The sequence below is a fragment of the Amphiprion ocellaris genome, chromosome 21 (assembly GCF_022539595.1).
Source record: "Amphiprion ocellaris isolate individual 3 ecotype Okinawa chromosome 21, ASM2253959v1, whole genome shotgun sequence".
In the NCBI taxonomy this organism is placed as follows: domain Eukaryota; kingdom Metazoa; phylum Chordata; class Actinopteri; family Pomacentridae; genus Amphiprion; species Amphiprion ocellaris.
Genome location: NC_072786.1, coordinates 14989632 through 15014125, shown reverse-complemented (window position 1 = coordinate 15014125; position 24494 = coordinate 14989632). Strand labels below are relative to the sequence as shown.

Here is a 24494-nt window from a genome sequence, read left to right as displayed (position 1 = left end):
CCGCAACACTAGTGCCGCTAAAAATACTATAATTCTCTATAGATGCCAGTTTCTTTTCAAGTAATACAAGACCTTACGTGTGTGTAAACGCAAATACATGCACACAGAAGATCAATGGCGTCCAATTTTCTTGAAACCTCCATAATTAAATCTCCATCATCCCTAATATGCCCTCTCCTCTTAGCTATCTCCCCACACCAGATAGACAAATTAGGGCCTTGATCATAAATACAGAGCATGTGGAGCTCAGTGGTCCAGCAGGGAACAGGAGCCTGAGAGTCAGCTGTACAGCTTCTGCTGACACGTCTTTAAAAATTCATGGCCCACAAGAACAAGCCATGCAGACAGACGCTGTGGCAAGCAGAAGGTTTCACTGATGCCATTACCCAGGAGCAGGAATATTCATAACCACCGAGCAAACAATATGGACAGCCAAATTCCTCTGCAGCCACATAAACAGAAAGCACGAAAAGTCTGGGAAAATATCAATTCACAAGAAACTGCTTGTGCACAGATTCATGAGAATTTCAAAGATGAAACACTTAGTTTGAAGCACATCTGCTCTGCATTTGCTGTCTGTTTCACATTCATATGTAGCTATAAAACAAGACTTATCACCTACAAATGACCACAGAAGAAAAAAAGCAACATCTGGCATCACTTTACCATCAAAACAATCTCAAAGAAAACCACACGGGTGAGGATGTTTTATTATTTTCCTTTTTTTTTTTTATTGGATTCCAGTGTTCACCTTGTATATGGATAGAGTTGTTTTCATTCATTTTTTTCTTATTTACCCTTCACAGTTTGATCCAGGTGGCAAATACTACTGGTTTATTTTTAACAGCAGTTCTGATTTAGTTTTAACATGCTCAGGCAGGGTTGTTCACATCTGATGATTTGAATGAGCAAAGGAGGTGGAAGCCGGAGTGGCGCAAAGCGCAATACTTTCAAAAAGTTTTTTTTTTCCTTCATCTTTTTGTATCAAATTCAGTCAGTCAAAGCAAATAAAGCACATTTACATGTTTAAAACAAAAAGCTTGGCATAACATTAAATATTCAAACATGTAGGAAAGTTGAGCCCTCTGGACCCATATTCATCCAACTTGGGTCAAACTGTATTTACATTTGATTATTCGTTTTAACATGATTTACGACTAAAGATGTGTTTAACCAATGAATAGTTTAACATAAAATATACTTGATCCTTCACTATTTGTTTGGGATTTAAAGCCACTATGCATTGTGAATTTGAAAATTCACATCAAAAAAGCAAAATTTATGCCACTATCCTTCTAATAATATGCTGAAAGCAACACACAAATGTGATTAGAAGAATCTGAAAGATGCTAAAATCACAAAGGATCCAACACATAGTGGCATTAACTTGATAATACTTTCTGTCAAAACATTAAAAAGTTTCATCAGATTAAAACAAAATCATTTCTCATGGTATTTGACCCACCATATATTAAGTTGATCATATCATTTCAGACACAGTTTGCCCTCACATTTTAGGTGAAGACACACAATCGGAACAGCTTGGTTTGAAGCAATTACATCTACATTTGGGACTCTGCAGTCTGACATAAACATGAGCAACTGGTTGTTTTCCTGCTACCAGGACTGGAAAGTATAAGACATGATCATCAGGAGGTTACACAACTAATAGTTTGACACACACACAGTGGCAGGTTTCATTTTGTAATCACACAGCAGTGGAACGTCTGCTTTCAGGACACTAGCAGGCTGATCATGTGGTCGCTGTGGTGATGGAACATGTGACCTTTCCATGACCAGAACCTAACTAATTGGTTGCACATACTGTACACCGATGAATATGAGAAGTTGGCCAGAGACAGGAAAGACAGTAGACGACAATGCTGCCATTGTGTGTATGCCATGCTCTATTTTGGTCTGTTCCATTTCTCTTTCTTGCTTTTCGCTGGCATCTTTAAATAAACAGTAAATAGTACTACCACTCTCGTATCCTAAATGTGAAGCTACAGCTGGCAGTAAGTTAGCTTAGCTTAGCATAAAGACTGAAAACAGCTAACCTGACCCTCCAGGGCTGCTAGTGTGGTCGGTCGAAAAAAATATCTTTTTTGTTTATTGTGTATGGAGTGTAAAATTGGCAAGATGTGGTTTTTGAGGGGAGGGTTGTCGCTGGACGCTAAACTGCGCAGTTAGTCCGCTTGCTGTAGCTTCAAATTTAATCCACAAACACAAGAGAAAGAAAATAAATCTGCATATTTCCTGACTTGATATGAAACCTGTGAGTGGAATGCTAATGAGAAATAATTGTTAACAATATGCTGCCCTCGTTGCTGATGGTAACAACGTTGCTCTTATATGTTCTTCTGCGCTGTATCAATAACAGAATCAATGACGTCAAGAGTTTTAAATGCTGACTCGCAGGTTGCAGATGATATGTGAGCTTGAGCTTGAACTTGAGCTCAGTAAAGTAGCTTCTGAAAAACTTTTAAATGGGGATCTAAAACTAACTGGTCATTTTTGCTAATGGACCAATATTTACATTACAGATTCACTTCCCTTTCCACGAGAGATCTCAGCTGAGCACTCAGATAGCATGGAATGAGGGGCACGGATCAGAACATAATGAAAATATATAAAAAATCTGTGTACCAAAAGCACATACACATTTAAAAACCATCATGCTTACTGAAAATTCACACTATGTCACATCTCACTCATTCACAATACTGGGCAGGAGACAAAACAGGAAAAAATCAAGGTGCAAATAAGAAACATCACAAGAGAAAGTAGAAGTAGTAAAATGAATTGGTCAAAGTGTTCATAAAGTTCAGTTCCCAGTCTTGAAGAGCCTCATGTGCATTTGGACTGGACAAAACTTGATTTTGTTTCACTTTATAGCTTGGCCCAGCTGTGTGTTCGCTGTAAGTTAATTTTACGTCAGGGATTATTGATATCATTGACGAGTGACCCGAAGACGAGCCAAGGAAATCAAACACAGAAGATCATTAGAAATATCCCTCGTTTCAATGATTCTTTTTGCCTTAATGCATCATAAAGGCACTGGACCTTGTTCAGTTTAACAGACAGAGTAGATAAGACCATAAAGCACTAACCTATAAACATGTTCTGTACCTTGAGTTTGAGGAGTATTTTTAAGGATTGTGGTACACTCCATGCACTTTCCATGCAGAGTCGTCCTTTGTTATCGACATTATGGCACGGTCACATTTATCACTCTTAGATAACATTTTAAAGAAATCAAATCAAGTACATTGTTTTCCCGCTGCAAGGCCTGCAAGTATAAAAAAAAACCATCTATCTGTTGCCTTGGCTTCTACACGAGCAAGTTATTTTTCCCTTGTGCAAATAAAAATGCAAAACAAACAAAAAAAACCTTTAACTGGAGCATAAGACAGGCTCAGTTACTCCTGTGCTCCGACGCAAAGTGATAATAATTACATGAACAAATCACAATTTACCCTACAAGGTGTTCTGCATCTAAAAACAAAAGATTAAAATGCCACTTTGTGACATGGAGTCCTCTGTCTTTTTCTGTCACTGTCTCAGTTTAGATCAGTGTCTTGTCATCTCAGAGCACAAGAGCAGCGCAAGACTGCGTATGAAAGAGACCACTGTTCCCTTGGCTTGGCACTTGACGAGTATAGTACAGTTACCAAGAGATGACTTCCAGCAGAACCTCGAAAGAAGTGGGTTAGGCTGTTTCTTATCTAAGGAACCTGCCAGTGATTGAATTGTACCAAAGAGTCACTCACTGACAGCAACATGAAAGGTGAGGTACCTATGTGTTTTCGCAGCAAATGTCCTTTTCTGATTATGTATGTTGATAATGTTTTCTCCCTTGATGATGTACCTAAAACAAAATTCACATTATTCCTGAAAAAAAAAATCACATTTGGCAAACAAAAACAATACACTCAGGGTGTACTCGTGTTAAAAATGCAACTTGGCTAAACATTCTAGCGGGTATAGTACTTAAGACTCCATTTCTAATGGCTCCTTCTCTGAACTAAAGCTCTATTTGGCACTACAGAATGCCAATCAAGCGCTTGGTTGAAGAAAAGCAGAGAAAAAAAAAATCCTTTCATACACATACCAGTCAGCTTTCAGTCCCTTCTCCCCCCTGCCATTCTTTTCTTTCTCCGTGCATTAAATTTCACATCTATTCAAGCTACTAGGTACCAGGACGCCATTATCTCTCCCCCGTTTCTTGCATCTTGCAAGTCTTTCAGTGCGTTTTATTATTCCCCCCGGTCCTCCACTCCTTCTGTCTCTGTTTAACAAAGACCCCGAGGGCGGTTTGGTCCAGCTGCCCCATATGTCAGTCAGATACAGTAGTCAGCACACAAAATCCATCCCCCACACACTTTCACAATTATTAGTCCCAGCTGATGCCTTCCATAAAAGCACACATCCATGCACACACATGAGGGTAGCTATATGGCAGGTTTTGGGAATGTATGAATATTTTACACTGTGTGTGCCTGCATGTGTCTCTGTGTATTCTGGCCCTGATGTGGCTGGTTTGGGTGGAGGACATTCTCATGATAATTAGGGATTAGCTGGGGGTACAGCGGGAGTGTTTATAGACACCAAGGATTCTCAGAGGAACTATGTGCACTCATTTATTTCACCATGACACCTTCCTGACAAACCAAATGTCTTCATTTTCCTCCTCTAAGCATCAGCCGACCACTATCTCTTCCCTCCTCAAGGCGGTCTAAGTCCCTCCTTCCTGAGCGGGGCAGTGTCCCACCCTCATGCGCAGCGTGCCGCTTTTGTGCAGGTGCCAAAGCTGCACAAACTCCTCCGGCATGGCGTGGAACCACTTATAGGGCAGGATGTTGTCGTAGTAATGGTGGCTGACCGGCTGCTCGTCCAGGCCGACGGAAAATGGCCAGAAGCCGTAGGCCGTCACTTCCTCGCACAGCCCCAGGGCCAAGCTGACCAGGAAGAGCCCCGTGGAGAGGCGTTTGGCATGCACACCGCGGGCTTTCCAAAATTTGCCCACGGTGCGCAGGAATTCGGGGTTAGCGAAGAGCATGGTGAGGTTGGAGGAGGTGTCGGCCAGCGCATAATACGCCCGCAGCGACGGGTCGGTGCCAGGCTTCATGGAAAACGCCGGCATGTAGATGTAGCTGGAGCCGTACACCTTCATACTGTCCACAAAAGCTTTTCTTGACCACAGGAGGTTCTGAAATCTAAATAACAAAGACAAAATTCAACAGAGGAAGTGTAGTGGTTATTTTAAAATATTCAGATTACATTTTAGAGTCAATCATAGTGTCATGAGTGGTCAGCTGTACAGTCATCTGCTCCCTCTTCCACTTTACTGCCTATTAGGGAAGTGAGTATCCGGTGTGGTTACAAAAACAGCCTGAAGGCATAATGGGTTGGTGCAGGATGGGCAAATAGAGGGCAAATTATTTGCTAAAATGCGCCATTTACAGTTTAAACAGGAAGGTAAGACAAGGAAAAAGGTTAAGACAAGAAAAAACTTCCTGAACAGAACTCTTTTACCAGATACTGCTGAAAAAAAAAATCAAAATGACATCACACAAGAAATGTATAAGTAGAAAAGCAATAATACGCAAGTATGACACAGTATTGAGATAAACTCAGTGAGTTTAAATAAGGTCAGAAGATATCAGTAAATAGTAGTGCTGGCAATTATACTGACTTTAAGGTAAATAAAGGCTTTCCCTTGCTCTCTTTTAATTCATACTTTATTTTATCTTTGTCACATTGCCCTGTGTTGCTTTTATATCCGGTTACCTTTTCTCTATGATGCTGGGGTTGGCTGTGACCAGATGTGTTCTGGTTCCCACATCCTCCACATATTCCTTTGAGAGCGGTGGAAGGTTACACCTACATGAACCAAACACACATGATATATTTGGGTGTTTTTTTCCACATACTCGCACACTCTCTCTCACAACCACACACTGTAGTAAAAATGAGACACAAATTGACTTATCTAAGCTAATTAAATCGTTTATGGCATGTTTTTCCTACTGATTAGATTTGATGATGCCAGCAAGCAGGGAAGCAGACGAATGTGTATTTAATCATGCATTTTTATTAAAAGCAGCATGTCAGAGATATTGCTCTGCTTGTGAAGAGGCTAAGAAATCATAGCTAATGATTATAACTCAGGCAGCAGCAGCAGAACAGATATTAGAAAGTGGAATGCATGGGGAAGTGATTACACAACTTTTGGTTTGTCAAAGCTGGCAGAGTAGTTGCCATGTTTTAAATCAGTAAAAACTGGAGCGACAACGCCTGTGTGGCATTTCAACCCACATTTCAGTGATGAATAGTTAAACATATTACATATTTTACATAACACAATGTTCTCTTTCATTTTTTTTCCCTCTGTCACACATAGAACCACAGTGACTCGGCTTCACTGACAGCACAAATGATGATTAAATTATATAACATTTCAGTTTTACAGTTTCAATTGACAAGATAATGCGCTTAGTGTTGAGCAAATTATCATTATGAAATAATCACATCCATCACGTTAGAGTTCTTTAAGTCCTGGAGATTGAGGAAATGAAGCAAATCTAGTCAGGATTCTTTGTTTTTCTGAGAAAGCATCATGTCCTTCAAAGGTTTCTTCCCTCAGGGTGCATCAGACCTGCTCTGCTTCTAAACTTTTGATGAGTTTCTACTTTGGTTCAGGTTCGATTGCTCTATTTTCCGATGCTGCTGGGTTACCGTTTCATTTGTCTGTTCATCCCTGATAATTAAAACTCTGCTCTTGGTAGTGGGGCCTAAAAGTGCTATGTCATAGTTTGGCAGAAATCAGGATAAATGATTACAAGACACTTTCTTATCTGTCAGGCAATGTCGCCTGCTAAAATTATCTTGTTTAAACAGCTTCAGATTCCACTTTACCGAGCATTTTCTACCCCACTGGCCCCAAAATTGACACCACCATGATGCAATGAAATGCACTGAACTTTGGAGGTAAAGTCACCCAAAATGCCCTCATCCCTCCATGTGTTACCCTGTTGCAGGGGCTGCAGCCAATAAACAGGTCAGCCATACTCACAAAAAAGGACAGAATTAGAGAATTTAATGTGATTTTTCAAAAACAGGCACTCTCTGGCCTGAAGAAAACATGAAAGGGTTTGAGATGCAGATATTTTGGATTGCAACATTTATGAAGCTCTACCTCAGGCAGAGTAGGATTTAAAGGTTCCCCTACTCCCACAATGAAACGTCATAGAATGACACGTGGACAGTTTCCCACTCAGTTCACCTTCTGAAGCCAGAAGGTTTCTCTGAGCTCACCTAAAATCTGAGTTTTACCCTGTGAACCCTAAAAAAAAAAAAATTCACCAAAAAGACATAATTTGTCCGAGTCAGAAACTATAAAAGCTGAAGGAATTCTTAAACTAAGAGATACTTAACCAAATCTGAGCGTAAAATAGTGAAAGGTTACCAAAAATAAGCCAATTTTTGAAAATGTATATTTTTTATGTATAAATATATACACATATACTTCTATATATAAATATAGGGAACAAAATTGGTCGCATCAGTGCTACCAGTGAAAAAGTTAGTCTGTAGCCCTGTGCCTAATGCACTACAGCCATGTTTTTGTTTGTGCTCGCTGCATGCATATTTGTCCAACTTATTCTTTTCTGTGGAAACTCATGTGACTATGTATCTTTCACAGTTATTTGCTGCTCCTCTCACCAGTTCAGTTTGAGTTCATATGTCATGCATTTTTCAAGATGCACAACATCTGATCTGAACTGTATCTTTTACATAAGTTCTGCTTCAGCATGGGTGAAATTATCACTTTCTTTTTCAGAACTGGCCTCCTTCTATCTAAACCCATACAAATAAATCTATTTGGCTGCTTTTCCACAATGAAAAGATTATTATCTTTGTTACGGCCTTGGGCCGTTGCGCTCCTCCTCCTCTCTTAATTTTTCCATCAGGAACAGCTGTAAGCAGTCTGCCATCAGAGGCATCCTTCCTCCGTGGCTCTGGGGTTGGGCCCGCCTGCTGTCCGAGGAGCTGCCGGATAGGTCCAGGACCAGAGGGCTCCTCCTACCATGATGACGGGAGAGCTGTCAAAAGATTCAGTCCCGCAGTATGTCGGTGGCAGCTCGTAGGTGACGCTGAGCTGTCCGGTGTTGTGTTGGCTTGAGGAATTCTGGTGAACCTAGTGTCTGTGGGGGAGATAAACGCTAGCAATTAGCAGGTTCAGTCATATGCTCCTTGTTAGTTTAGGTAGGGGTGCTGCAGCCTTTGTATGTTTGAGTTTCGTCAGTTGTGTACATTATTTCCCCGTTATACTTTTTCCTTTTTATTGGGTTCAACAACTGTCAGGACAGTTCGCTTTTGGTTATGTTTGGTTCTTTTAGTTCTGTAGCACCCGTTTTTTTTTTCGCTTTTGCATTTAACTCCCCCATCATTTGTTACCTTCATGTACACCTTTTGTTGTTCAAAATAAATCACAGCCCGTCACCCTATAAGCCCGTTCCTGTTGATTCTTTCCTTTTCTTTTTTTTTTCTTCTCTCTCTCGCTTTTGGTTACCTCCTGACTACCCTAGACAGTCGGGATGTAACAAGTGGGGGCTCGTCCCTTCTGGAGTTGGCCAGGCTGTGGTTTCTTTTGGAGGGGGGGTTATTGTGAGGCGAGTATGGCAGCTGTATTCAGGTGGGATCAGTTTGTGGCCGGCCCGTCTCTCGAGCTGCTTGAGTGCTGCCGCAAATGTGATTTGCAGCAAATTGCCGAGCATTTTGGCATTGATATTCCGAAGCAAACAGTCAAACGTGAGCTGAAGGCTATCGTTGCGGGTAGGCTGGTGGAAATGGGTGTGATTAAGGTGTCTGCGTCTGCTGTCCCTGCTGTGATGGAACATGGCTCCCTGGATGGGGGAAGCTCTAAAGATGGGGAGGTGCCTCACGCTTCCTCAGGTGCTGGTGTGGATGTGGGTGGAGGTGAGCGGGTGAAAACTCCGCTCACACTTCCCCGTTTTGATCCACTTTCACCTGTAAGTGCTGGGTCGCGGGATGAGGCGCGGCTGAAAGTTCGCCTTGCTCGTCTCCGCTTAGACGCCCAGGAGAAGGAGCAGGCAAGACAGTTTGAGCTGGAGGTAAAAAGACTGCAGATTGAAGCCGACACGGCTGTGAGGCTGCGTAAGCTGGAGCTAGACGCTCAGGCTGCTCGGTCGCTGCCTGCCTCTGATGGAGCTGCTGGGTCCGCTTCCACCGGTTTGCCGGCCGCCACGTTTGACGTTTGTAAGTACATTCCGATTGTTCCGAATTTTAGAGAGTCAGAGGTTGACTCATATTTTGCAGCCTTTGAGCGCATTGCTGGCGCCCTACGGTGGCCGCGGGACGTTTGGCCGCTACTGATTCAAAGTAAAATACATGGCAAAGCCCAAGAGGTTGTAGCTTCGCTCCCTCTTGAGGCTAGTTTGGATTATGACTCTGTGAAAGCTGCCATACTGCAGGCCTATGAATTGGTACCCGAGGCTTATCGACAGAGGTTTAGGAACCAGAAAAGAGCGTCTGATCAGAGTTATGTTGAGTTTGCTAGGGAAAAAGCAGTTCTTTTCGATAGGTGGTGTGTAGCTTCCAAAGCTGATACTTTTGCTTCCTTGCGAGAGTTATTATTGCTAGAAGAATTTAAAAGGTGTCTGCCAGATCGCATTGTTATGTATTTGAATGAGCAGAAGGTCATGTCACTCACCACTGCTGCCACTTTCGCTGATGAATATGTGCTGACACACAGAGCATCCTTTGGTGTAGCTGATGATAGTGCCGATGATTATCGTCTGCGGCAACGTCCTCCTTCTGTTAAGGCTGGGAGTCCAAAGAGGGGGAGTCGTGGATGTTATTATTGTCACGATCCTGGACATGTCATCGCAGATTGTGGTGTACTACGGCGAAAAACTCAGGGAGATCCTCCGCAACCAAAAGGCGTTGGGCTCGTCCGAGCAGAGCCCCGCATCCAGCCCACAAATGTACATGGCAATGGGAAATTTGACTCTTGTTTTGAGCCGTTTGTTTTCGAGGGTCGTGTGTCCTTAACTGGTGAATCGTTTGATCAGCAGTCTGTGCGTATTTTGCGAGACACCGGCGCTTCGTACTCCGTAATTTTGTCCAGTGCATTGCCGTTCTCCGAACAGTCAGCTTGCGGTTACAATATTTGTTTGCGTGGTATAGAGATGGGAAATATTCCGCGGCCTGTACACAGAGTTCATATTGACTCCAAACTTGTCAGTGGGTTTTTCCCTGTTGCGGTGTGTTCGGCGCTGCCGATTGAAGGTGTTGTAATGTTAATGGGGAACGATGTGGCTGGCGGCAGAGTGTTGCACAGTTTAGAAATTTTGGACAATCCTGCAGTCACGGATCTGCCGGCATCCACGCCGTCTCCGTTGTATCCGGCGTGCGTGGTTACTCGTGCTCAGTTGCGCAATCGATCCGATGTTTCGTTGTCGGATACTGTATTAATGTCAGCTCTTTCAGGTGAAGCACCCGCGGAGCCGTCGGCGGGGGACACTCCCGCGTCTTCGTCCGAGCGGGCTGACCCGGTGAAGCTATGTGCTTCGGAGCCTCTCCCTGACGATGGGTCTCTCCCAGTGACATGCGATCAGTTATGCGCGGCTCAGAGGGCTGACCCAACATTGCTCAAATGTTTCTCCAGTGTGGTAAGTGCTGAGGAACCTAACAGTGCCGGTGCGGCTTATTTTATTGATGGTGACATTTTGATGCGTAAATGGTCACCCTATGGTGCTGCTGTTTTTGACTGGAATGTTGTAAAGCAGATTGTGGTTCCTGCTTGCTATCGCACAGCTATTCTGTCCTTGGCTCATGAAAGTCAGTGGTCGGGACATCTGGGGATTAACAAGACATACCAACTTTTGCTTAGACATTTCTTTTGGCCCGGGTTGAAACGTGATGTGGCTCAATATTGCCGTAGTTGTCATGTGTGTCAGGTTGCAGGGAAAGCGAATCAGGTTATACCTGTAGCCCCTCTGCAGCCGATTCCTGCTTCTGGACAGCCATTTGACCGGGTCATAGTCGACTGTGTTGGTCCGCTGCCCAGGACGAAAAGTGGCAACCAGTACTTGTTGACTATAATGTGTGCTGTGACGCGTTTTCCTGAGGCATTTCCGCTGCGGAAAATTACAGCCAGTGCGATTGTTAAGGCTCTAACTAAGTTTTTTTCTACATTTGGGCTCCCGAAAATAATCCAAACGGATCAGGGCACGAACTTCCAGTCTCGTTTATTTAAGCAGGTGGTTAAGTCCTTGGACGTGCAGCATGTTGTCTCCAGTGCGTATCATCCGGAATCGCAAGGTGCGTTAGAGCGATGGCATCAGACTTTAAAGTCGATGCTGCGTAAATATTGTCTGCAGACTGAGAGAGGGTGGGATGAGGGGATCCCATTTTTATTGTTTGCTGCACGTGAAGCTGTGCAAGAATCGCTTGGCTTCAGTCCTGCTGAGCTGGTGTTTGGCCATACACCTCGAGGACCGCTGAGGGCGTTAAAGGAGAAGTTTCTGTCTCCAGTGGAGGCTGGCGATAGATCACTTGCGAGGTATGTGAGTCAGTTTCGTGAGCGTTTGCGCCGTGCAAATCTCATGGCCCAGGAGTCTCTAAAGGCCTCCCAGGTCGTTATGAAGCGTCGGTTTGATCAGTCAGCCGTTAAAAGGGAATTTCAGGTTGGTGATAAAGTCCTGGTCCTGCTCCCTGTCCTTGGTTCTGCACTTGCCGCCAAGTACTCTGGTCCTTATGAGGTCCTCAAGAAGCATGGGGAGACCAATTATGTTTTATGCACTCCCGATAGGAGGCGCAAGACACGGGTTTGCCATGTTAATATGTTGAAGCTATATCATGGTGGTCAGACACCCAGTGTAGGTGCCCTGAAACCTGCTCAAGTTGCTGCGATATCTGCGGAGGCAGTGGCTCCTGATGGTGATGATGGTTTGCGCATGCCCCATGTTCCTGCACCAAGCACTCGACTACCGAATTCGGAGATGCTGCAGGCTCTCCCTGAGCAACTGAATCACTTACCTGGTGATCAGAAGGAGGATGTCTTGGCATTAGTAAGTGACTTTCGGTGTTTATTTAATGATATTCCCACACAAACAACCGTGGTTGAGCATGACATTGATGTAGGGAATGCTACACCTATTAAGCAGCACCCATATCGGGTGAATGCCATGAAGAGGGCCCTAATGACTGCAGAAACTGATTATTTGTTAGAGCATGGTATGGCCAAGCCCAGTTCCAGTCCGTGGAGCTCCCCTTGTTTGCTGGAGGCGAAGCCAGATGGCTCCCCTCGTTTTATTACTGATTTCCGTAGAGTGAACTCTGTCACCGTTCCTGATTCCTATCCTCTACCACGGATGGAGGATTGCATTGACAGCGTAGGAAATGCCAGATATGTGAGTAAACTTGACCTCCTGAAGGGCTACTGGCAAGTCCCCCTCACCGAGCGCGCCTCCAGCATTTCTGCTTTTGTGACGCCTGACCGTTTTTTACAGTACACAGTTATGGCTTTTGGTATGTGCAACGCACCTGCTACATTTCAGAGGCTGGTGAATGAAGTTCTGCGTGGACTCCCCAATTGCAGCGCATATCTGGATGATATTGTGGTGTACACTAGCACATGGGAAGACCATATAGGGATATTACGTCAGGTGTTCAGTCGTTTGGATAGGGCTTCCCTCACACTGAACTTGGCTAAATGTGACTTTGGTAGAGCCACCATCACATACTTAGGGCGGCAGGTGGGACAGGGTCAGGTGCGACCTGTGAGGGCGAAGATAGCTTCCATTCTCGCATACCCTGCCCCTTCCACTAGGCGTGAGTTGCGCCGGTTCTTGGGAATGGTGGGATACTATAGAGGATTTTGTCGTAATTTCTCTTCTGTTGTACATCCCCTTACCAGCTTACTTAGTCCGAAGGTTGACTTTCTGTGGACTTCTGAGTGTCAGCATGCTTTTGAGTGTGCCAAGTCCCTTCTTTGTCATGCTCCTGTGCTGGCTGCACCTGATATGGCCCGTTCCTTTAAGTTGGAGGTTGATGCCAGCGCCGTGGGCGCTGGTGCTGTGCTTTTGCAGGAGGATGCCCAAGGGTTGGATCATCCAGTGTGTTATTTTTCACGTAAATTTGACAGTCATCAGGTAAAATATTCGACTATTGAGAAGGAGACACTGGCACTGTTACTGGCACTTCAACACTTCGAGGTCTATGTTGGATCTAGCCCGTTGCCTACTGTTGTTTACACTGACCATAATCCAATCGTGTTCCTGTCTCGTATGTATAACCACAATCAGAGGCTGATGCGCTGGGCTCTATTGATGCAAGACTATAATTTAAAGATCTGCCACAAGAAGGGCTCGGAGAACACCTTTGCGGATGCCCTGTCCAGGATGTGAGTGTGCTTGTTTTATGTGTGTGATATTTGAGTTTCAAACCCTGGGTTTGTGTTTTATGGGGGGGAGTGTTACGGCCTTGGGCCGTTGCGCTCCTCCTCCTCTCTTAATTTTTCCATCAGGAACAGCTGTAAGCAGTCTGCCATCAGAGGCATCCTTCCTCCGTGGCTCTGGGGTTGGGCCCGCCTGCTGTCCGAGGAGCTGCCGGATAGGTCCAGGACCAGAGGGCTCCTCCTACCATGATGACGGGAGAGCTGTCAAAAGATTCAGTCCCGCAGTATGTCGGTGGCAGCTCGTAGGTGACGCTGAGCTGTCCGGTGTTGTGTTGGCTTGAGGAATTCTGGTGAACCTAGTGTCTGTGGGGGAGATAAACGCTAGCAATTAGCAGGTTCAGTCATATGCTCCTTGTTAGTTTAGGTAGGGGTGCTGCAGCCTTTGTATGTTTGAGTTTCGTCAGTTGTGTACATTATTTCCCCGTTATACTTTTTCCTTTTTATTGGGTTCAACAACTGTCAGGACAGTTCGCTTTTGGTTATGTTTGGTTCTTTTAGTTCTGTAGCACCCGTTTTTTTTTTCGCTTTTGCATTTAACTCCCCCATCATTTGTTACCTTCATGTACACCTTTTGTTGTTCAAAATAAATCACAGCCCGTCACCCTATAAGCCCGTTCCTGTTGATTCTTTCCTTTTCTTTTTTTTTTCTTCTCTCTCTCGCTTTTGGTTACCTCCTGACTACCCTAGACAGTCGGGATGTAACAATCTTCTTCCTAATACTGTCTATAAATAATAATGCTTCATTAATGTTTCCACCTAAACCTGATATTGTCACTCCTTTATTAATATCCAGGATCCAGCTTCCCCAGATATTTTAATTCTGCTTTTTTCCTTTTTGTCTCATCTCATTCCTCTACTCGTTTTGCTTACTCATGCCTACTGTAACCTCTTTTCCCTCCTGACCTCACTGTGACCCATTTTTTATCTCTTTCTCTTTGCTACAGTCGACACCAGCTCTCATTATCACTGATGGCTGATGGTGTTTGGCTGCTCTCTTGGGCGTGTCTGAGGCAAATTTAAAGAAGCAGTTGCTCGCACTAACGGAGCCCCAGAGCTCCTGTTTCTCACCGCATGATGAAGTCGGCTTGGTCGATGTCCCGTCCACACTTGCTGTGCCTGAGGATGCCACCGTTGCCCACCACCGCACACTTCTTCAGGGGCAGCTGCAGAGGGTTGTCCTGGGCAGAAGAAACAACATGTAGTTCAGAGAACGCAGACACAAACATGTGCAGCCAGTTACACACAGAAGCGCCGAAACAAATATTATCTCTTGACTTAGATTCTAAATTTGAGGCCGGTGCATGAGTCACACTGTTTCACCCTCGGCCTAGTGTTGATTCGCCTTCACAGCCTGGGATGTGCTGAAACCAGCAAGGAGACAGAAAGCAAGAACGTTCACTAAAGCAAGCTGAGGTCATACAATTTATGACACAGACTCTGTTTCTGTCGTATTACACTGCTGGAAAATACAATATCATGTGTGGTGAAAATGATCTAATCGAAAATACCAAGCAGAAGCAGCGAATGAAAAAGGATGATCTGTTAACACTTGTCTCCATGCCTGTAGTAAGAGTAAAAACTCTACCTCCGATTTCCTCTGGACACAAATTATTCAAACACACCCACATTATTTGTCACATAAAATCAATGTCCATTATGATAACAATCTATGATAATAAACAGGCATATTTCATAAAAACTTTATCTCTTCTCCTGCTCTTTCAATATAATTAAATCTGTGCCCTGGCTAATGTCTTTACTCTCATCTCTGGACTGTGTTTGTGTCTCATTCCCATGGTGGTTCCACACAGTCTTGTCAGATGGACTCAACATTCTCTAGAGCTGAGCAACTACTACCAATCCAACCCTTCATTTAACTACTTTAACCACTTTTCCAAGAAGTTTTGCCCTCTTTTTCCCCAATCATTTGTTCAGCTGTTTCAACTTCTCTGCTTCCATGCTAACTGATTTAATCACAACGCGTTGTGCTACAGCTGACTGGATTTCTGGTTATATGCTTTTTACTCAAATCAAATTTTTTTCAAAATTATTCCACCATCTTTGTGCATGTTCCACAGTAACTGTCAAGTCAAACTGGAAGTTTTTTGAAGAAAATGAAATCTTAGGGGTAGCAGGGTTGCTACCCGGGGCATAAAAAGGGATGCACACAGCACCTGAGGAGGAACTAGTAAATAATAATAATAATAATAACTTTATTTGTATAGCACCTTTCAGAAGAACATTCACAAAGTGCTTTGACAGGTAGAACATAGTGATAAAAGCGAAATAAAAGAGAACTTTACAGGAAGGCGAGTCTATAAAAGTGGGTTTTAAGAAGTGATTTAAAAGAATCTACTGACTGGGCGAGCCTTATCTTCTCAGGCAGGTCGTTCCAAAGCCGAGGAGCCCTGATGGAGAAAGCCCGGTCACCCTTGGATTTAAGCCGAAGGGGGCGAGACCACGCTTAAACAAAGTTGCCGTGAGCTTCGGTTTAAAAACGCGTTAAGCTCCGCAGCCAACTGTGCAGGACTGATTCGTCTACAAGATCCGGATAGCAGCCGGTGAGAGCAGAGCTCTGAACGAGCTGAGCGACTGTTTAACCTGCCGATGTTTGCTACTGCAGTTTGTGTTAGCATTAGCTTTAGCCACGGAGACTGGCGCCATTCACGAGCGATTTGCAGTTCATTTTTTCATGTCTGTGTGAAAAGCTGTCATCTGTTTTGCAATGGGTCAATTGCAAATAAGATTGCAGGCAGATGATGGTGCTAATTAGAGTTTTCTAGCTATACCAGTTCATTCATTCTGATTTGTAAGGTGGACAATTTAAAATGGTTTATTGAAGGTTATTGCAAACGCTTTGTTATTGGCACTTGTTATATTTATTATTGCCTCTTTTAAAATGCAGGAAAATCCATGTGGTACATGGCTGGGTTAAACATTAGTCATGCCATTTGTTTGCTTCAGTGTTATTTTATGTGAAAATTGACAAGCATAAATTGAGTACAACATTTGTCAGAGGTGAAATTGTTGCATAGAAGGAAATGTTTGTTACTATTTACATTGAGTTGCAATAATGTGAACACTGTTCCTCTGAGTTTCTGTTTAAAGGTTTTTCACCTTATTGACTTATCAACTTCTGAAGACATCATCTTGTAAATCTGTTTCTTTGCTGCCACTTGCTGAACTAAAACGGCTAACTGCAAAATAAAAGAACAAAAGAAAAAGCAACTGTTTGATGAATGAGTGGAGTCCAGCTCAACCTCGGGTAGATGAAATCATCCTTTTTCAAGAGGGGAAACTGCACAATAATTCTCAATTGGTCAATGAAAATCGCTGGTCATTGAAAGTGGGAAGACACTTGACAGTAACTACTGACTCACTACCACTGCCTGCAGTCATGAATCACTGCCTTGTCATCATCTAAAGTAAAGCCTTGTTTAGGACAGTACTAAAAGTGTGTCTGAGGACACAGAAACCACCACACTTCAAGAGGCAAAGGCCAAAAATGCCCCTTTCTCTTCGTCTTGCCTGCATTTAAGTCGGAGGCTTGGATTAAGTGAGACGGCGGAAACAATTGCGTTCACTATTCCTCTTGGAGTGCACTCACTTGAAAATAGACACACAACACACACAACCCTCTTTGCCTTGGGGTCTCTTTTGGACCGTGACAGGGGGTTGAGTCAGAGGACAATACCCTGCTAACAGCGCATCAAATAGGGGAGGGGGAAAGAAAGTGGGGCTAAAACTTGAGAGGGAGACACTTATTACTGTAGCACAAGGTCCTACTACTTGTGAAAAGCTATTAATCCAAACCTAACACACACACACACACATAGAAAAAAGTCTTACATATTTTGGTTCAGTTTGGTAATTGTAACGTAAGTCTGCAACTACTGTAATTTCAATTTCACGGAACTAAAGCTTTCAAATTACTTGTTTAAGAAAATATATTCAATTTAGGTTGATATGAAACAGAGAAAAGCAGCAAATTTCTCATTTTTTCTACGTTGTTTTCCTAAATAGCAGAAAGCAGACCCTCAGTGTGGGTGTGAAAGTGTCGTCATAACCTGGAAATCAGCAATATTCCGTTGTAATATTCAGAATTATGTGTGAAATCACTATTTTCTTATGTCATTTCCGCTATCTGCACTGCCAAAAGGGTTACAGAAGGCATCAGAACATCAGAAAAGATGAGACAAGGGGACTCTCCAGTTCAGCCCAGTGAGCCGGATGTATATATGCCCCAATAGAGCCATTGAACTAACCAGTAATTAACTGTCAAAGCCCTAATTGGCACATTCCCTGGCAGATGCCCAGATACTGTCGCTGCTGCCAGCCTGGTGTAGCATTACTGGTTGTCTGTGTTAAGACCTGCAATCACAGCAGTGGTAGTTGAGAAGAAAGAGCACTTATGTATGTGAGTCTGAACGTCGTCCATCCCACCTAACTACCAGTTACCTTCTTTCTGGGAAACACATAACTGGCTGCAGTACGGGCTCCTAAGGGTAGTGCAACAGCGCTACTAAAAATAGTCCACGCAAGCGTTAGATGGTAGCTAGAGACACGCACAAGCACAGAGTTGTACAGTGCAGCACAGTGTTGGCATAACCTTGGGCAAAGTAACACACTGGAGTCAGAGACGGAGAGAAATAACTACGAGCTACATCCCACAGGCATGGAGCAGAGAAGAGACAGACGGTTTAATGATTACGCTAGTGACAGGTTTCAGTGATGTTAGAACAGAGAGTAAAAGAAATGCTGAGAAAATTAGTAACTTTTATACTTTACCAAAATATAAAAAACAACAACCCGCTGAACCCGCTGGCGTGTTAAAAAGGCATGTTATCTTTAACCCTTTTAGCACTATAATACTTATTTCCTCCCTCTCCCCACACAGCACTCAGTCATTACCGTAATGCATGTAATAGCACCAGAAAGCCCCGTTTCACAGCTTTCAGGGGCAGTTTGAATTATTAAAATTGGACGAAGTAGCAAGGAGTTACAGTAATTTGAAATGCACATGTGCAGCGGTGTCACCGATGATCCCTGTGGTTTTAAAAGGGTTAAAAGAATCACCCAAATAACACCATCTTTAAGAGACAGAAACTTTCTGTTGGAAAATTAACCAAATCTAAGCTGAAAATAGTGATACTTCTAAAAAAAAATAAAAAAATCTCTTCATTCTACAAATTTTGCCAAACATGAACCATTGGCATCAACTAGATTCTGTGAATAAAAACAAAGAATTCCACTCTCCTTGTCACATTTATGAGGCCATTAGTGACGCAGTTGTGACTGAACAGTCATGTGACAAAAATTCAGGGGCTTTTCGGCTGGACTGCAGGCTGTGTTTATACAGAGAAGATGGGATATAAGTATAGAAAGAAATTAAGAAAACATGTGGTTGCCATTTTTCCATTCCAGTGTTGTTAATACTTGTGAACACTGAGAAAAATTGGACTTTCATTTTTCTTTTTTATGATTTATAGCATCCTAATTTTACACAGAAGATGTTTTGGGGTTCACTCTGCTTTTAGACGTTGTGCTGTTTCTGTAGGGGTTGCAGGACTTTATATTGCAATCAAAAATAAGGCCACAGTGAGAGTTTAGTGAGTTTTTCAAATACAGAAACTTAATCAACAACAGGGTTTTGTCATGAACCTCAGTGGTGGATAAAGTATGTGAAAACTCCTTGTAAAAATATATTTTTTTGTGTGTGTGTGATTTGGATCAGGGTTGCAATAACTATAACTTTAATTCCTCATTAGTTTCATCTGGGATTCAATTCAAATTCAAAACTGACTTCACAATGTCTTCAAACTGCTTATCCTACAGTCTGGGTGAATACTTGATTCTGATCTGCCACAGGACGACCATCAATTCCTGTTAAAGGGCATTTACGGAGTCATTCCTGCCAATTCTAAATTAATGGGCGAGCTCAGCCCAGCTGTGTGTCTTTAGGGTAACCATAACAACAGGGATGCAGTCAGAGCCTATTGATTCTTCGTATGACATCCCATTTGTTATTCAGTTCCCTGCTTAAGGCTGCAGCCGGCAGTTCACCTGCCCTATCAACTGTTTGTGCATATCCTGGTATTGGTTTGGGGACAACGACATTTCTTAATCAGTTTAATGTGTCAGTCCATTGCTGAGTCATAACTCTGCTGAAACAAGGTTAAAAAATGTTATTTGCATATGTATCTACTTTTTATTACAGTAAATTGAGTGGACTGACCCTCTTTGTAAAGAAATGCACTATGCCTTTAAGAGAAATAGCTGAGCATATACAGTGTTTAAACTGAAAGAAAATAGCATGTACTGGATTGTGAGCTTTCATTCATTAAATGTTGCAAAAATGAAAAAAAGGTGTTTTTGGCTGTTCATTCAGGGGGTACAACACATACATAGCGTTATACTGAATCTTGCAAGCAGAATGTAAGCTGCATAGGTTAAGCTTCCTCCCTGTGTGGAATAGAAAAGTTTCCCACTGCCAAGTCATATATATAGCTCATAAGTACACAACATTTCCACTGCATTAGAAGCTTAAGGGATCATATTGATTGTTCCAGATATCAGTCAAACCCTCACGTGGTACCAGGGAGTGAACTCTGGCTTGTAAAAAAATTCTGATTTCTGCAAAATGCATCAAAATATATACTAGTTGTGCTGTTTTTTTTTCTTTGACAAGAGATTATGGTGTGAGCAGGATAAAGCGATTAGAGGTGTCCATAATCAGGATTTAATTCCTGATTATGGACACCTCATCGAACATTATCCCTCGCTCCATTTGAAGTCAAAATCCATACGTATTTAGTTAAGTATCCTATAAAACAATGAAAAAGAGCAACACTTGAAGAGCTGCAACGAAACACTCGTTGGCACTGTTGCTTTTAAAAATGACTTGAATTATCAACCTGAATATAACTGAAGATTAATAATGAAATTTTCTTATTGCATTATTCTGATATTAGTGCAGTGACACTTTTATGCTGAGCAATAAAACAACATGAAATTCTACCACGCAAATAAAAGCCCAGCTAAACAGAAGTCTGGGTTTAAACCCACTGCTGTACATTAATGTGCACACACCCATGCTATGGTCTAGCTTGGCCGCTCTCTCTTCATATTCTCACCTCTTTAATTATTCACCCTCACCTCCCCCCCTCCATCCTGAATGAACATGCATAGCTCTCGCCTGCAAATTAGGGTCAGATATTCATCACGTTTTACCATCCAGGATATTACACTGCAGATGTGCGGGGCCTCAGTAGCGGGATTCAGTCTTGATTATTATTGAGATCTACTGACCCTGGACACAAAAACCATGGCAACAGCACTCACCCCCGAGTTTCTCATTTTGTCCCGTTTCCGGGCACAAACACATAAACACACACACACACACACACACACACACACACACACACACACACACACACACACACACACACACACAGATCTCTTTAAAAATAGACCTAGCAGTCCTTATCTGGGTGCAGATACACATGCACGGAGGCAGATATACACACTGGGTAGATTTTTGAGCTATGCCGCAGTGCTTTTTCAACATAGGAAAGGGGAAATAACTTGGGAACACATCCTCCCATCTGCATGATTTAAACACACATATCTTAGGCTGAAGTGGAAAAAAACACAGGAGACGTCCTTTTGAAAGGTAAACACAGCAAAGGAGGCTTGTTTTACATGTAAAATAAATATATACAAATGATCTGCAAACACTTCAAATCTGTCCTTATCTGCACCTCCACATCCTTTCTCTACAAAAACACAGCGTTGTTTTGGTGGCACGGCGATCGAAAGCATGCAGATGAATGAATGAAAATAAAAGAGGACTGTGAATGTTGTCGCTTTCATTCTTGTACTTCACGTGCTTTAAGTAGTGTCATTGCTCCAACCTGCTCCTCATCTCACATCTCCACATCTTAATGTCAACTGTACTGGTAATCCTCTCCCCTCGTCTCTTTGGAGGATGTCTGTCTTCCCCCCCTGCCTCCTCCCCTCCACTGTTATGGATCAACAAGGATCCCTGTTAAAACCCACAGTCTCTAGAACGAGTGTCGTATTGCGCTGAGTGGGAGAGAAATCGTTCTCCATCATCTGGTCTTAGTTACTCCTTGACAACACAGCTGCCTGCTCTAAAAGTCATGTTGAGGATTCCACTGAAATCTGTGGCTCTGAGGGGAAAACCTCAAATGCCCAACACAGAGTAAAAGATTCACACCCTTATGCCTAAACAGACTGTCACTCCAATGTAGTCAGCACCTATTATGTTATAATTATGAGAGCAGCCTCTTGTATTCCAGCTTTTTTATGTTCACATACCTGCACAAAGAGCGAGTAGGTCTCGTTGTTGACTGTGTGTGAGTGGTAAAACTCGCCATCGTACCACAGGACCTTCCCCATCGGCGAGTTCTCTTTTGTTACTGCAAACATCCGCTTCGGATCGCAGCATTCCGTCAGCAACTTCCTGCACAGGGAGGATAATAAAATGAGTCTTATCTCTAGACAGTGTAAATCAGATTCAACAGGACAGCTGGGATGCTGGCAAGTGATGGGCCTTAATTATTGCTGAAAGTAATTGGCCTGAGTAAGATGTACACCATCTTTCAAAATTGTGTTGTCACCCAGACAATTTCAAGAAAACACTCCCCCGACTTGAAATTTTCTTTCAGTTTTCTTCACTTTCACATTTTTTTTGGACGTCTGCAAGTGTTTCACCTTAACTGAACGATGTGCACTGAACAAAATGATCAACAAAATGGAAGTGAAGGTTTTCTAAAATAGATGTAAATCATATTTCTGTGTATGTGCATCAGTTTATTCAGTTTGAATCCAGTCAGTGCATTTCAAAATGATGCTTTTGACGAGACAAACTTTGTCATAACTCACTTTAAGGCAGAGGGTAAAGCAGCTTCACACAGACACTTTCTGTCTGGTATTATTTGAAATCAGTCATATATGAGAATTGATTTTTGTCTTTCCATTAAATGCAAACAGATTCATTCTGGTCGCGACTTGATTCTTTCTATGAGGGTTGGAATGTAGATCAACTGGCAAATTTGCCTTCTGGCTCTGCTCCACCTTCATCACGATAGTTTAGTTATGTCCTGTCTGTTCATAAACAGAGATCTAAAGACATGCCAACTCTTTTCACTTGAGGTAGCAACGTGCCACCAGCCCAGACAGAGCGATCCAGCGGTTTCTGGCAGAAAACAATGACCTCAGACTAACAAGTTACATACACTACTGTTCAAAAGTTTGGGGTCACCCAGGCAATTTCATGTTTTACATGAAAATTTACACTTTTATTCATGTGCTAACATAATTGCACAAGGGTTTTCTAATCATCAATTAGCCTTTCAACACCATTAGCTAACACAATGTAGCATTAGAACACAGGAGTGATGGTTGCTGGAAATGTTCCTCTGTACCTCTATGTAGATATTCCATTAAAAATCAGCCGTTTCCAGCTAGAATAGTCATTTATCCCATTCACAGTGTCTAGACTGTATTTCTGATTAATTTAATGTTATCTTCATTGACAAAAAATGCTTTTCTTTCAAAAATAAGGACATTTCTAAGTGACCTCAAACTTTTGAACGGTAGTGTATATTATTACGAGAAGAAAAAGAACCGCTGAAATCAGTTATTGTACAAAGAGGGAGAGGATATCAGGTTAAAAAGTAAAATAAATTAAATATTACACTGGAGTTGCACAGATCAGAAAGTTCAAAACGAGGCTGATTGCTAACTGGGACTATCTTCAGCTTTTTTACTCTCTCCTATGAAAACATTAGGAGGCAGTTGGGTCTTTAATAGTTCTATTGAAAGGAAAAGTGAGCACCACATCCTCCAGTAGGCCCGTCCCTCTGCTCTGCAGGTGTCACTTTCTCTGTTTATCCTAATCGGCTTTGCCTCCGAGGACTGTCACATTCCCAGCTGAATAAGATTTAAACAAGACTGCCACAGTGTAAGGAACATACTCTGTTGATCCATTTGGAAAAACAGTGTCCAAATGAATGACCCACACAGGGTTGTGGCACCTAATAAAGCCTCTTAATGATGTGTTTGTGTGTCTGTGATAATCCTGCACACTGATGTGACAGTTTGAAAGCTTTAAGAAGGCCTTCTACAAGCATCACAGTTACTATTAATGCAATGTGTACTTATTAAAAGCTTCTAATTTCATTTTTAACATTATGCCCACACAAATAAGGCCCACAATGATAACAATTTCTCCTAAGATCCCTTTCTAAAAATCAATCAATAAAAGCACTTTATAATGCTCAAAGGTGACAAACATATTTTAAGCCAGCCATCATTCACAAAATCTCATCTTTAGGTGTTATTGATGCTTTTTTGACCCACTGAGGGAGTCTTGGCAGCAAAGGGCCGCACTAAACAGTGAAATCTGAGCCCCAAGTCTGACCTGTACAAATCGATGCCCGTCTGGTTCTTCTGCCATGCCTCCCCCTGCCTCAGCACCTCTTCCACTATGTCCTTATCACGGGGGAGTCTGTAAACGGGGTACACGTAGAACCAGCAGAGCACCAGCACGCACAGTACGGCCCACACCGACAGTCTGGCCCGGTAGCATCGCACCAACATCTTTCCCCCGCTTCTTGTCCGCTCAAAACAACCCGTGCATGCTCATCCACAGCGGTGGAGTAAAACGCAGCAGGCTCCCCTCAGAGCTGGTCTCTCCGTCCGCGGCAAACCTCCGTCGCATCCCCGCCGACGAGCATGAATGGAGCCGCAAGGTGGTCTAGCTTTACCCGCTTGTTTGGCTCAAGCATCGGCATGGAAATCCAGTTTTGCATCTGTCCCTGCCGGGTTGCGGGGCTGTGCTGCAGTGTGTCGGGCTGAATCTCTGCTCTCGGTGCATCACCACCATCATTACAGCCCTGCGGAATGTGAGGAATCGAGCGGGCTGCTTCCGAGCCCGGCGTCCCGCTGCATCCCGAATCCCCCGAGGGTGCCCCTCGTGTCC

The 24494-nt window shown here is 43.1% G+C and overlaps 1 protein-coding gene across 1 annotated transcript; it reads right to left on the bottom strand.

Annotated features, from left to right (window-relative positions):
* Window positions 1-976: 976 nt before the first annotated feature.
* st8sia1 (ST8 alpha-N-acetyl-neuraminide alpha-2,8-sialyltransferase 1) lies at window positions 977-24121 on the bottom strand. The gene is made up of 5 exons (XM_023274704.3): window positions 23934-24121; window positions 21827-21971; window positions 14555-14664; window positions 5791-5883; window positions 977-5216 (listed from the first exon to the last, which is right to left on the bottom strand). The coding sequence occupies exons 1-5, from the start codon at window positions 24110-24112 to the stop codon at window positions 4736-4738; spliced, it is 1008 nt and encodes a 335-aa protein (XP_023130472.1). The 5' UTR covers window positions 24113-24121; the 3' UTR covers window positions 977-4735.
* Between the last annotated feature and the right edge of the window lie 373 nt (window positions 24122-24494).